The 15249-nt window shown below is 39.3% G+C and overlaps 1 protein-coding gene across 1 annotated transcript in view; it reads right to left on the bottom strand.

The window, feature by feature from the left end:
* LOC146652695 (uncharacterized) overlaps nucleotides 1-14452 on the bottom strand; it is a 44877-nt gene extending 30425 nt beyond the window's left edge. Inside the window, exons 1-8 of the mRNA XM_085382477.1 lie at nucleotides 14407-14452; nucleotides 13879-14184; nucleotides 13479-13751; nucleotides 13259-13306; nucleotides 12662-12757; nucleotides 7719-7802; nucleotides 7600-7628; nucleotides 6095-6154 (exon numbers count right to left, since the gene is read on the bottom strand). Of these exons, the coding sequence (XP_085238603.1) occupies nucleotides 6095-6154; nucleotides 7600-7628; nucleotides 7719-7802; nucleotides 12662-12757; nucleotides 13259-13306; nucleotides 13479-13751; nucleotides 13879-14184; nucleotides 14407-14452 (942 nt within the window). The remainder of the gene's footprint in view (nucleotides 1-6094; nucleotides 6155-7599; nucleotides 7629-7718; nucleotides 7803-12661; nucleotides 12758-13258; nucleotides 13307-13478; nucleotides 13752-13878; nucleotides 14185-14406) is intronic.
* Nucleotides 14453-15249: the final 797 nt, after the last annotated feature.

Here is a 15249-nt window from a genome sequence, read left to right as displayed (position 1 = left end):
TTAAAGACCAGCATCCTCAGCTGTGACCTTCTCTGTCTAAGACACGCTGTCTGATTTTTTTTTTTTTTAATGTTAGTGAATCTTCCCAAATCAAGCAATGTTACTATTGCTGTGTTAGAACTACTGAAGGGAGTGTTAGTTTAGGTAAATTTTTCCTAATAATCTTTCACATTTTTGCAAAACAAAGTGACTGCTGCTGTAAAAGTGATAGATGACAATATGTTAACAGTGCTGAAAGTTTGAAGGTACATTGTTTCAGCCAGCAGAGGGCAGTTGTTATGATGAGAACAGGACAGGAAGCTAATATGATGACAACAGGAACTTCCTGGGTTGACAGTTCCCCCACAAAGTCAGTTAATCAAAAATGTTGATCTACCCCCTTCTAATCAAGTATTGCAGTAATCGTGTTAATAGCATAGTGTTAATATGCAACATGAAAGGTTCTATGAAAGCTGCTGTTTTATACCAGGAGTTTCAGGTAAGTCTGGATGAACTCTCTCATCTTTGTTTCTGGGTCTTCTCCTGCTTTCTCCAGGATGCCTTAAAACAAGTAGTCCATCATCCCTCAATCACAGTTTCTTCCAAGAGTCTCGGTGAGGGAATTTACCAACTCTGAGGTCTGCATTTTCTGCAAAAAGTGATTCCACCTGCTGCTGGCTGAACTCCACTGAGTTTTCCACTGTAGAGAATTTCCAGTAAGGACAGGCATGTGTCAGAACTGGACAATTCCTTATCTATAGATTCCGAGTCCACCTTATCACTGGTGTATGTAGAGCAGGGGTGTCCAACTTAAGGCCTCAAGGGCCGGTGTCCTGTAGGTTTTACATATCACCCTGGGTCAACACACCTGAATCGAATGATTAGTTCATTACCAGGCCTCTGGAGAACTTCAAGACATGTTGAGGAGGTCATTTAGCCATTTAAATCAGCTTTGTTGGATCAAGGACACATCTAAAACCTGCAGGACACTGGCCCTTGAGGCCTGGAGTTGGACACCCCTGATGTAGAGGCTGCTCTTGGGAATTCGTCAAGGCAGTTTTTTTTGGTGGGTGTAGCTCCTTTGCTGCTGAAGGGAATCCATGTCTTTATACGAAATACTTCTCAGATCTTCATTATTGTACTCCAGAGTGCTGAAGTTTATGAAATTATAGCTAGATTTTTGTTTTATTACCTTAAAGGCTGGCAGAGAAAACTAATGACTGAAAAATGTTTGTAATCATTAACGTGCCGCCATGTTCAATACTGTTGAGATTCCCACATCACTACAGTACGGTGCTACAGTTTGAGTAACATTTAATTCAAACTTACAGATTTTCCCTTTCCATATCTGAAAGCATTGTCTACCTACAAAACAAAGATCCAAAAAAGGAACTTTGCTTTGGGACTGCAGTACATTTTCAAAAGTGGAATCATTTATCAAACTGTAAAAATGTCATGGTCCTGGGTCAGTGACCCAGCGCTTTTAGTTTGTTATCATTTTCTAGATGATGATTGTTTAAGTTCTGTGTTATTTTCGATCTGCCTCTGAGTCTGCGTCTGAATCTGTCTGTTTAGTTCAATGTCTTGTCTGGTTCCATGTATCTGAGTTTCCTGTTTTATTGTGAAGGTCCGTGTCGTATGTGAGTGTGATCAGTTTACGTTTCCCCTGTCCCGTCAGCCCAGATTCCTCCCAGCTGTGTTGCCCTCCTGTCTCTCATCCCCTGATTACTGGTGTGTGTATTTAAGCCCTGTGTGTTCTCCTGCCTGTTGCCGGTTCGTCTGTGTAACTCCGCGTCAGTCTGTGTTCCTCGGTGTCCTGCTCGTCTCTCTGCCTCTCTTCCCTTTTTTGTTTCATCTCAGGTTTGTCATTTAGCTTTCCCAGTTCAGGTCTTTAGTTTTGTCTTCCCTCTTGCCTGTTTTGCCTTCTCACCACTGTGTAAATAAACTCACCGGCATCTCATCCACTGCCTGCATCTTGGGTCCTTCTTCTAACTCCACACGGCTCGCCTCGGCAGCCGTGACAAAAAAGCTCTAAAATGGCTTTAAAAAGGGGTCTTCAGAGGCTCTACAGGACTGCTTTAATACTACAGACTGGAACATGTTTAAGCAGGCTGCCACCTATAACAACACCACTGACCTCCAGGAGTACGCAGAGACTGTTACTGCCTACATCAACAAGTGTATTGAGGATGTAACAGTCACGAAAACCATAACTGTCCGGGCCAATCAAAAACCATGGATGACAGGAGAGGTCTACAGGCTGCTGAAAGCTCGGAATGTTGCCTTCAGAGATGGAGACGAGGCAAGCCTGAGGACAGCTAGGGCCAACCTTTCCCGTGGCATCAGAGAGGCTAAGAGACAGTACTCCAGGAAAATATCTCATCACTTCAAAGACAGCAGAGACTCACGGAGCCTGTGGCGGGGCATTCAGACCATCACAGATTACAAGCCCCCACCACAGACCTGTGATAGCACTATCCCCCTGCTGAACGAGCTGAACACTTTCTTTGCTCGCTTTGAAGTCCAAAACAGCACCACTGCACAGAAGACCCCACCCCCTCCTGGTGACCAGGTGATGACTCTGTCACCGGACAGCGTGAGGAGATCCCTCAGCAGGATCAATGCACGTAAAGCTCCGGGTCCTGACAACATTCCTGGTCGTGTACTGAGAGACTGTGCAGTGGAACTCACTGATGTCTTCACAGACATCTTCAACATATCACTCATCCAGGCTGTCGTCCCCACATGTTTTAAAGCCACCACAATCATTCCGGTTCCAAAAAAGTCATCTCCCTCCTGCTTTAATGACTACCGTCCTGTTGCACTTACTCCCATCCTGATGAAGTGCTTCGAACGACTAGTCATGCAACACATCAAGACTGTCCTGCCCCCCTCCCTGGATCCCTTCCAGTTTGCGTATCGGCCCAACCGCTCAACCGATGATGCCATCTCCACTGCACTCCACTCGGCACTCACACACCTGGACAAAAAAGACTCATATGTTCGAATGCTGTTCATAGATTTCAGTTCAGCATTCAACACTATAATCCCCCAACAGCTCATTCAAAAACTGGTCCAGCTGGGGCTCAACACCTCACTTTGCAACTGGCTGTTGGATTTCCTCACCGGAAGACCTCAAGCAGTACGGGTTGGCAGTAATACATCCAGCACCATCATTTTAAACACAGGGGCCCCGCAGGGATGTGTGCTGAGCCCCCTCCTCTTCACTCTGCTGACCCATGACTGCACTCCATCATACAGCTCCAACCTCTTCATCAAGTTTGCGGACGACACAACGGTGGTGGGTCTCATTAGCAACAGGGATGAGACCGACTACAGAAGTGAGGTGAGACGCCTGGCCACGTGGTGTGCTGACAACAATCTCTCTCTGAATGTGGAGAAGACGAAGGAGATTGTTGTGGACTTCAGGAGAATGCACACCCAACATGCTCCTCTGACCATTGACGGAGCGTCTGTGGAGAGAGTGAGCAGCACCAAGTTCTTGGGTGTGCACATCACAGAGGATCTCTCCTGGACGTACAACACCACAGCACTGGCCAAGAAATCACAGCAGCGTCTCTTCTTTCTCCGCAAACTAAGAAGAGCAGGAGCACCAGCCCCCATCATGTACACTTTCTACAGAGGCACCATCGAGAGCATCCTGTCGAGCTGCATCACTGTGTGGTTTGGAGCCTGCAATGCGTCCTGTCATAGAACCCTCCAACGCATAGTGAGAGCTGCAGAGAGGATCATTGGTGTCTCTCTCCCCTCCCTCCAGGACATTTACAGCACCCGTCTCACTAAAAAAGCCCTTTGCATAGCGGCTGATCCCACGCACCCAATGCAAAGCTTCTTCAAGCTGCTGCCGTCGGGGAGGAGACTGCGGAGTCTCCAGGCCAGGACCAGCAGGCTGAAGGACAGCTTCATCCATCAGGCTGTCAGGAAGCTTAACTCCCTCCCGATTCTGCCCCCTCTCCCCTCTCTCCTCCACGGTCTCACTGAACTCTGTCACACACACACAAACACACACACTCTCTGACTCACTCACTGGCCTGCACCAGTTACCAGTCACTTTGTGGAGCATTGGACTGCCATTACCTCATAAGACTTTGTTGTTACACTTTCTCTTACCGTACATTACTAAATCTCCATTTGCACTATTTGCCTATTTGCACTACTCTGCCTGGTTTACACTCAATGTCACTTACCCATTATATTGTATATTGTATAGCTTTCTTGTTATATGTAAAATTGTATTTATTTAAATTTTTACTTTTTAATTATTTTACTTGCATTTTTAATCACTTTTATATTTAAATATATTTAAATGTTCATTTGCTATTTATCTAGGGATTGAGAGTAACGCAATTTCTATTCTCTGTATGTCCTGTACATGTGGCAGAATCGACAAATAAAGTTGACTTTGACTTTGACTTGACTTTGAAAAAGTAAGAGGTGAAAAGGCAAGTGGCTGTATTCAAATGACACACAAGTTTAAGAATGGAAATAGGAGGCCTGACTGGAAGAACATAAGATACAAACAACAACAGAGTTCTTAAGCATTTCTTTATTTGCAAATTGTGTTATGCTAAAATATTATAACTATAAGACTCAAAGCTCATTAGAGCACATCTTTAAAAACATGACTTACAAAAACTTCCCCTAATTCATTTCCAACTACTTCTTACTGACAGTCATAAAAATAAGTTCAAGTTTTTACAGCTGAAAAATTCCTCAACTCAGGTCTAAATTATATTAACCTTTACATGTCGAAGTGCTTGCACGAATGGATATAAAGCACAAAATATAAAATATAACAAATATTTATTATTGATATATTTGATGTCAAGGTTAAGACAGGTGAGCACACATGATCAGTGTTGGTCAAGTTACTTGAAAAAAGTAATCAGTAACTAATTACTGATTACTTCCCTAAAAAGTAATCCCATTACTTTACTGATTACTTATTTTCAAAAGTAATTAATTACTTAGTTACTTTTTAAAAACACGATTTACAACCTGAATAGATGATAAAGCAATAGCTCTTTCAGCCCAATTCTACTTTTTCTGCATAATCCATCATACAGAATGTAATCAAATGGAAAAGTCTCTTTTTAAAACTTGTTTTATTAGTTTTAACCTTTTAACTTTATGCATCAAGCAAAAATTTAATTATATGCAACATTCACTGACTGGAAGAAATTTGTTTAATATTTAAACCTATTTTCTACACATTCCAGCACATAAAATAAAATATTTTTTGTGTTTACACTCTCTCTTTCAAATAGATGCAAGTAAAACACAGCAGAAAATAAATAAAGTCAAAGACTAGCGGTCCTGTTGCTCTATTTTGACCTGTAAAGCAGGAGTGGGGTAGGCGGATGTTTGCCCTGGTGCAGGTGTGCCGCAGCGGTCAGTTGAAGAATCCGCGAGTTTCTCTGTGAATTTCCCATTACGTCGTAGCGCACGCAGTGCTTGCTTGGAAGTTTAGGGGTTACAAGTAACACGTTACTGCCCATCTCTGCATATGATACATTCTGCAGACCATCTCCATTCTGACATTTGTACATGGAGAGATATTTTTTGATACAGCTGCTTTGGTGAATATGAGTAGATATTCTGTACAACTGCTTTTTAAAGAACTAGGCTGTGCCTTGGAGTGCCACAGAGGCAAAAAGATCCATTGGGTTCCTTAAAATATGTTAATAGGCTTTAAGACAGTTTACCCATTCAGGGTATGAAGACCTATTAATGCCCATTGCCTACTTAAATAGGAGCATTTTATTACTTTTCCAAATCAAGGAATAAAAGTGCCTCAGCCTGAATTGTTTTGTCATGTATTGGTCGTAATATTTTGATTATGTACCATTATTCTCTACACCTACAGATTGAGGGACACCAGTAGTTTTTGCTTTGCTTGGTTTTTTTCTTCTTGTTCTTTTCTGGTCCAAAAATAGAAATGTTTTAACAACTAATAACAGAAAATATATTTAGTGAAATACGATTACTGCATTGCATTAGGACTTAAATGCTGCCCAAATTTATACTGAGTTAAAATGAGTTTCTGTTTTAAAGGTTCTTGTGCAAATATATAGCACACTGATGTTTTTCAGACCTCATCAGAAGGCTGGGCATTTTCCTGCTTCACTGTTTCATCATCTTCCTCATTATACCCCTGTGAAATAAAGCAGAATTACATTCATGAGTTGTCTGACATAGTCACATTTCCCAGTAACAATATAATGACTCTAATCTTTAGGCATTTTTAGGCACGCCTGTCTGCATGTTATGAAGTAACATTTGAAGGTAGAACTTTCTGTACATTTCTGTTATGTCTTTTAAATGGATCCTTACCTGTAAACCAAAGTGCTGGTATCCAAAACACAAAGACTGTAATCATTGTTCCTCACTGTCTCTTTCTTTTATTTCTTCTATTACACAAGCTTTAAAAATACATTCACACCAGTGTCCTAGTATATGCAATAAGCGATTTAAGCCACAAGTCACATTTGCACACAACTTTTTCCTGTGATACCACGCCCACACTGATAACACTTCGAAAGACATGATAGAAAGGCCGTATCGCTTCTCATCTGCGTGTCTGTGTTGCGATTAGAAAACATGACAAGTAAGAGTATATTTTTAAGTCGATCTTTTTCAGAGTATCTTTTAGTATCTTAAAGTACTTTGAGCAGTCATAAGACTTCAAAAATGGGCTGTTTTAAAGTGTAATTTTTTCCTGTGCTTGCTGATTACAACAACTTAAAAAATATAGATTACTATTCTGCTAGTTTTACCAGGTTCATGTCATTAAGTATACTTTGCTTTAATTGCTTTTTGGCATGAGGGACTGACAGGTCAGCCTTACAGATACATTGGCTATGAAGCATGCACGAAATATACTGTCAAGTCAACGTGTGCTATAAATGTGGATTCAAGTGTGATTTTATGAGGTTTATTGAAAAGTCTAGCACTGTGAATGCCAGTCCAATTTTGTCAAATGGAGATTCTTCTCTGTTGTTTCTTGTGAGTGATTGGCTCTTTCATTCATTCATTACCCTTCATTTAGCACAAGGTAATTATACTAAAGAAATTGCATTATAATACCCAGAACATGACATGACCCTCATTTGGTGCACAGTTCCATCCAAAACTTAGGATAAAAAATGCTATCAATGAATAAAATTAACCATGAAAATAATGGGCTGTAGCTGTCTGTAGCTTTGGTGTGATGGGTTTTTTTTTTTGTTTTTTTACAAAAACATGTCCATGAATGGAACTCAGTTTATAGATGGATTTTTTTATTTTATTTTGATAGTCAAAATAAGTCAGACATTTCTCCAAACTCGAAACGCCGCTAGGATTTAAATCATGTGAGATTTTTAGTTTCCATGAAATTTCAGCTTATTTGGTATTATTTATCATGGTTATTTAAACTACAATAGAGGCACATATCACACCACAGGATGAGAAGCCTGTTTGTACTGGAACTGCATGAGAAGGTACTCATTCCAGAGATTCCATTATGGTAAAGCTGGTTATAAGATTTGTGTATAAGGAGGGGTTGATTTACAAATGGATTATTCACAGTTGACTTTGTAATCTGTTTAACAGACTCACCATGTTTCCATCCATTTTTGCTTTTGCAACTGAAAAGACAAAAAAAAAGATTTAAGTTCAGATTCCAAAAACAAAATTCAGATTTTTCCACCCTTTTGTTTACATATGACTATTCTCACCAGCTTTTGTCAATATGTTGACGATCAGAACAACCGTTATGAGTGTTGCCAGACTCACAACGACAACAATGAGCCTGCACCAGACTGGAAAAAGAAAGAAAACATGAAAGTATATTTTAAAATTAATGCAATCTGAAGTTTGGTTTCCCACAGCAACTTTTACATCTATTTGTCTTCTTTAAATTAACCTTCCTCTCGTGTTAGCTTTCTGTTATCATCTCTTATGTTAGCGGGTCGGTTTTGACCCGTGAATTAAATCAGCTATAAAATATACTAAAAACAATAAGTTATCATCCAATTTGTTTCTCATCTCTTGGTTACCTTGTTAGGCTTCCTTATCCATGAAAATGTTGGTTTTAATACTTTTGGTGTGGGCCTCTGGGTCTTTTTTTGTCACTATACCCCTCGATTTCAATTAAAAAAAAATTGTAAAATTAACCTCAAGAGAATCATATTAATAAATAAAAGGTTTCTGTGTTACCTGAGTATTACTGAGGGGTATAGGACACATCTCTTAAATAAATCTGTTTTATTGATTTTTTTCATTTTAAGATTAATAACTAAAATGACATCTATGGTGTTATGGGTCAATTTCGACCCATAGACATTTACATCAAGAAAAGACAAAAAAAGTTTGTTTTTTTTCAGCAGTAGACCTTTAATATAAACTGAAAAAAAGAAAAAGTCCTCTCCTCCTTTGTTTTGGTTATAGCCGTGGGTAATTGTGGGCTTTTTATCACTTCCCAATGATACAGCTTCACCTCAGTTTCCTTTGTGAAGTTCTTGTCCAAGGTCATATCTGGTAAAAAATAAAATAAAATAAAATATCACAGCTGATATTGTGATCCTGCAGTCCAGTGGTCATATGGAGGACCACACATTTTCATTGTTTCTTCTCAGGGGTGCCACTCGCAGCTTTGACTGTGAAAATCTGTACATTCCAGGCATAGTTGGTTTTTGCATCACAGGCTTCCCAGATTTTTCTGCCGTTTTTCCCTTGCTTACTGGGTATATATTGCCGGAAGGGGCATTTTCCTCAAAAAGTGGACAAGACATTCATCCACTGTCACTGGCCCTGGGATGAACATCAGTGGAAGAAGCTGCACCCATCTCTCCCAGACATCCCTGATGGGAGCAAGTTTGTCAGACCTCGGTCTGGTCTCTCTGTTGTCAAATCTGAGGACTCTTGAATCAAAATGATATCAAATGTGTGAAGTGACATCGTTGCCCAGAAAATGTTTCTGCCTGTCGATGCATCCCATAGACGATCAGTGGCCTCATTGCAGCATCTGTACACTCCAGCAAGAACAATGAAAGCATCCAGGTATTCCTCATCATGTCGCCATTGACTTTTTTTCCTTCAAGGTTTATCATAGTAATGATGATTCTTTCTAGTGACAATGGCATAAATATCTCAAAACATCTCTTGATGTCACTGACTTTGGTCAGAGCAAACCTTGTGATTCCAGGGGTCATTTTGATGACATTTGCAGCAGCTGCCCTGCCATGTACATCATGAGGTACTGAGCTCCAAAAGATCTTACCATTTTTGGACTTGAATCTTTCAGCAGGAGTAGCTTCAGCACCAGCGACCTCCACCTCTGATCAGATGTGTCTGTGTCTTCTGGATGATAGTCCACATTGTCTTCCTCCTTAGAAACCTGCCCATCTGAATCGCTATGCTGCTCTGTGTCCTCTCCTTCATTTTCACCAAAAATATGATCCAGAACTTAGCTCACTGTGAATCTTCTTCTCATTTTTTGTATGCTGCAAATTGTAAATGTGCACTCTGGAAGTCAAATGGCCACTCAAATAGTGAATTCACCTCACATGCCCGTGTTTATTTTGTTTTGTTTTTGTGCAGGTATACTGCAAAAAACATGCAAAATAAGAATCCCCTAAAGCTCATATGATTAGGAGAGGCGCTTGCTGTAAGTGTTTTAGCTGACAGTGCACTTATGATTTCAGTTTTGGCTTTAATTATTGCTTTATACTCATAATATTATACCTGGGTCGAAACCGACCCTAACAACACAAAGGTCATAATTTCAACTAGGGCATTTTATAATTTAGTGAAAATAATTTTTTTTATTTTATTTTGTAGAAATAGAGGTTCCTGACAAAGTCAAAAAGCCTTGATACAATAAACAAATGTATGTGATTTTTTTATGCATTTGAAATTTAAAATGGGTCGGTGCCGACCCTAACACGAGAGGAGGGTTAAACCAGTGGTTCTCAAACCCTTTACATCATTCCCCACATGGCAGGAAGAAACAAAAACAAAACAATGACAAAAAAGCCTTGCTTCAACTTTATTTAGATAATAAACTCATTCACAATTAAAATCCTTCAGTAAGTTTCGTTTTAAACAAACAACTTTCATTTGCTTCATTATTCTGCACCACTTCTTCAAAAAAAGGAAACAAGTTAAGCAGAATGTGAACATGGCCAAACATGGAAAAATAATGTTCAGTCTTAGGCTGAAACTTGTGAACGTAGATGAAAAAATATATAAATTAGTGAGAGTTTAATACTATTCACTCTTGCCTGTTCTCACACAGCCTGTTTTTGACTGCTGTGGCGTGGCTATAGGGGAGGCGGACGCACCTGAGCGGCATCCCTAATCATGCCTCGCTGGCTTAAAACAGGACAAACTAGGTCCTGCTGTTGTTGTTGATGTGCATAGGCTGTTGCCGAAAAGCTGCAGCCGCGTGTGTGTCGACAGCCGCAATAAGTGTACTGAAAAGTGCGAAAATGTGGTCGGGTCTCTCGTGCCCTACACCTGGGTTTGTATGGAATCAGAACGATGCCACCTTGAAACGAAACCGAAAAAAATATTGAAACCGAAAAAAAATATTGTAACTGAAATAAATGTACTGAAAAATCTTGTATTGAAACCCAAAAAAAAAAAAAGTGATTGTGAAAAACAATAAAAAAAATTTTTTCGCTTACAATTTTTTTTTTTTTCAGTTTCAATCCATTTTTTTCGGTTTTAATCCACTTTTTGGTTTCAAAACATTTTTCAGTTTCACTCTGCTGGCACTGTTTTGGCGTCCGGGGGCGCGCTGGGGGGGATTCCGACCCGCGTGTATTTGCATATATTATAATGCTGACCAATGACTGGAGAAAACACTGACGACACGGCTGCGGTCACGGACAAACTTGCATGTGTCTGTTCGGGAATGACAGATGCTGAGAGGTCCAGCGTTTACATTACCAACTATTTCAAAGTGACAGCCTGAGGTGTTCTTCAGTAAATTGGACTACTGGACAGGAGGACCTGAGGCCCCACCGCATTATTTTTGGGAAGTTAAATGTGTTTGTAAGCTAATCCGTAATTTAGGTCCTTAGCTAGCTACATAGCTAGCTAAGATGAGCACTCGGCTGTAGGTGAAACTTGTTTTGTAAAGTTCGTTTAGCTAACCCGTGGCAGGTGAATGAATTTACCCTGACTAAAGAAATCAAGAGAAACGCACCGGGCTGCTTAGTGACTAACCACGGTTACTGTACTTTTATTATGAGTATTATACTGTAAGAGCAACAGGCTGGACTCTGCTTCTGCTTCTGTGCAGAGCTGATTATTAAATATGTGCAAACAGCAGCATGTTTTCTGTCGCTTTCCACATGTGGAAGGACATTAACGCCAACTTTTAAAAACCTGGCACTTCAGTAACCCCTCATTAGTCAATAGCTACGGATTAAATAGCAACGCCCGATACTTATGTACTGAAACCAACTACTTCCGCTTGTCAGCTTAAGTTAAAATGTTAAATTTTTCCTCTGATTATTTTTTTAGCATTTCTTTTTTCCTGAGTTTGTTACAAATATTCAGGTTAAAAAACTGTCCGAATTATTTTTAATGAGTTATGTTCACAAAGTCACTCTGTACAGCTTGCATCCTTTAGGACAAATAATTTGAAGCATTAATATTTCTGGTTCAATACCACCGCTGATAACACCTCCGTATGTTGTGACCAGGATGCAGCAGCAGACTGAACCTCGACTGAAACCTGCTCCATCATCTCATCTTTGCAGATGTCCATTTATAAAGCATCAACAACTCAAAGGTAAACATGATATTAAAAAATGTGTTAGTATATAAGGCAGGGGTGGGCAATTCCAGGCCCCGAGGGCCGGTGTCCCTGCAGGTTTTAGATGTGTCCTTGAACCAACACAGCTGATTTAAATGGCTAAATTAGCTCCTCAACATGTCCTGAAGTTCTCCTGAGGCCTGGTAACGAACTAATCATGTGATTCAGGTGTGTTGACCCAAGGTGAGATCTAAAACCTGCAAGACAGCGGCCCTCGGGGCCTGGAATTGCCCACCCCTGATATAAGGCCTTTAAAACAAATAAAAAACAAACAGCTCATATGTCAGCTGTCGGCAGAACTGTAGGACTGAACAACTTCAGATCCCGAGTGTGTGAGGACAGAGAAGGAATCAGCTCCATTTCAGATTTGAGAGATAAACTTTATATTTCAGTTTGTGATGATTCTGTTCTGTTTGTGATTACAGGAGCCGTCCTCAGCACCACCCAGTGACAGATCATCCTATATCTTCAATCTTTGTAGTAACTCCAAAATTAACTGAAGAAAACAGTACAAAGGTTAAAGTACCACATGTGCTGTCAGTGAAAGCTGCAGCTGTTTTATTGATAAATTTAAAGACAAAAGGATTAATCACCCCTGTAACTGTCACTGTGGTCATACCTGTATTTATGTTGTTTTCAGATGTTATTTCAAAATTATTTTTAAATTCATAAAACTCTCTTGATTACTTACCTGTTGAAAGAGGGGTGAAGGAAAAAGCTCCACTTTGTTATTATATATTGTAACGCACACATAAAGACATAACTTGATATGTTGCTGTAATATTCAGAATGGCCACAGTTGCAGAGCACAAAGACTGTGATATTTTATATGTGAGTTATCTCTACTGATACCCGTGATGTTGTGGATCCACTTCACTTTTGTGTGTTCACAGTTTTCAGGAGTCGAAATAGAGGAGTTATTATCTCCAGGTTTCTTTTCAGTGACTGCTAGAAAAGAAATGCAAAAGAAAAAAATCAACGTTGTAATAATAATTATTGTAAAAACCAGCATCTTCAACTGTGTCAACAAATTATCTAATCAAATGCATCAGATTGTTCTGTCATTTCTTTTTGGCATGTGAATAAATACAAATTCTGTAATTTGTAAATATAATCTGAAGTTATTAATTTCACACTGTAACTTTTGCAACAGTTTTTTATTATCTTTAACCAAACCACATCCTTAATTTGGTGTTAATGATGATGAAATTGTCTTGTTTCTGCATTCTCAACTGAACAACCAAACACAACTCAATCAACTGCTTAATAAAAAACTGTCAGCCTGCCATCTGATATGACTTAACATCAAACAGCACTGTCAAAATAACCCCCAAAAATGTTTATATCAATTTCAATGATTTTTGCTGCACATTCACTTGTTTACTAATTGACCGACACAAACCTGAATGCTTAAACCATCCTTCATGTCAGACTGTGTTGTGGTTTTACCTGTATTTGTGTTGTTTTTAGACATTGTTGTTGAATTTGTTTCTTCACCTAAATAAAAGAACAAAATTCAAGTGTTCACTTGGAAACTGCACCTTTTCTAACAGAACATACAGACAATAAAGCTTCAGAAAATGGAAATGAATAAATACTTTCGGTAGTAATTAGTCACATTAGTTTAATTTTAATTTAAAATTCATAAGACTCTGTCTTAGTTACTTACTTGTTGAGTGAGGGCTGAAGGCAAAAGGCTCCATGATGCCATGCATTCTAACTACACACATAAAGTCATAAGGTGATATGTTACTATAGGTAAAATTCATTATGGTGACAGTTGCGGAGCACGAAGACCGTGATGTTTTTACATATGAAATATCTCTATTGACATCCGTGCTGTTGTGGATCCACTTCACTTTCTTGATGTCTTGATCACACTTTTTAGGAGTCGACACAGAACAGTTCAAAGTCACATTACCTCCATATTTCTGTTCAGTGACTGTTGAAAATGCATAGCAAAAAGAATGATTAACTTGGTACTGATAAGTATTCTAACATATCTATTGCACTGTAATGAACTCTAACAGCAATTTGAACTCAAAGATATTGAAAGTGTAAATACTCACTGACAACAACAGAAAGATAATTGTAATTAACAAGACCAGCATGCCTCCCTGTGTTTTCAGGCACTGTGCAGGTGTACTGACCAGCATCCTCAACTGTTACCTTGGGTATAACCAGAGAACAGTCTGTGTTGACACTCAGTCTGTCTGACGTAACTTTTCCTCCAATGCTCATTTGATTAATAAGCTCTTGTTCAGCTGCGCCATTTGAACCAGTGAATCTCCAGAAGCTACACTTTGGACAAGGCAAACTGACTTTATTTCCATCTCTGACAATTAAGAGCGAAATACTCTCTGCTCCCTGTGTTCCTGCAGATATGAAAGAGAAATGCCTGCATTACTATTACATATTAGTGTAGATATTTTTCAGATGTAGGAAAGTTTGCATAAAAAACAAAAGAAAACAAAAAGCTTGGTTCTCATCTGTTCCAAGACTGATGAAACAAACACGCCTGTCTGCATGTTATGAAGTAACATTTGAAGGTAGAACTTTTTGTACATTTCTGTTATGTCTTTTAAATGGATCCTTACCTGTAAACCAAAGTGCTGGTATCCAAAACACAAAGACTGTAATCATTGTTCCTCACTGTCTCTTTCTTTTATTTCTTCTATTACACAAGCTTTAAAAATACATTCACACCAGTGTCCTAGTATATGCAATAAGCGATTTAAGCTACAAGTCACATTTGCACACAACTTTTTCCTGTGATACCACGCCCACACTGATAACACTTCGAAAGACATGATAGAAAGGTCGTATCGCTTCTCATCTGCGTGTCTGTGTTGCGATTAGAAAACATGACAAGTAAGAGTATATTTTTAAGTCGATCTTTTTCAGAGTATCTTTTAATATCTTAAAGTACTTTGAGCAGTCATAAGACTTCAAAAATGGGCTGTTTTAAAGTGTAATTTTTTCCTGTGCTTGCTGATTACAACAACTTAAAAAATATAGATTACTATTCTGCTAGTTTTACCAGGTTCATGTCATTAAGTATACTTTGCTTTAATTGCTTTTTGGCATGAGGGACTGACAGGTCAGCCTTACAGATACATTGGCTATGAAGCATGCACGAAATATACTGTCAAGTCAACGTGTGCTATAAACAGGGCTAGACTGGGACAAAAAAAATTAGCCCGGGCATTTTGACTAGAGGCCGGCCTACCAGGTGTTATAGGAAAAACCATAAAGCCTTTGAATGAAAACAGTTGTAAGAGTCGGATAATTATTTGTTAAAAGCTAGAAATTTTAAATGAGAATAAGAAAGAAAAGTATTTCTTTGTGCCCCCCCTTTCCCTGTTAATGCTCTACCTGGCCCCCTGGCAAAACTTTGCTAGACCCGCCCCTGCACAGTTCCCAGCTGTCAGCTACACAGA

The sequence above is a fragment of the Rhamphochromis longiceps genome, linkage group LG15, assembly GCF_057381845.1.
Source record: "Rhamphochromis longiceps isolate RC_006_pf linkage group LG15, R_longiceps_female_GT1.1, whole genome shotgun sequence".
In the NCBI taxonomy this organism is placed as follows: Eukaryota; Metazoa; Chordata; class Actinopteri; order Cichliformes; family Cichlidae; genus Rhamphochromis; species Rhamphochromis longiceps.
This window is presented reverse-complemented; position numbering and strand designations above follow the sequence as displayed.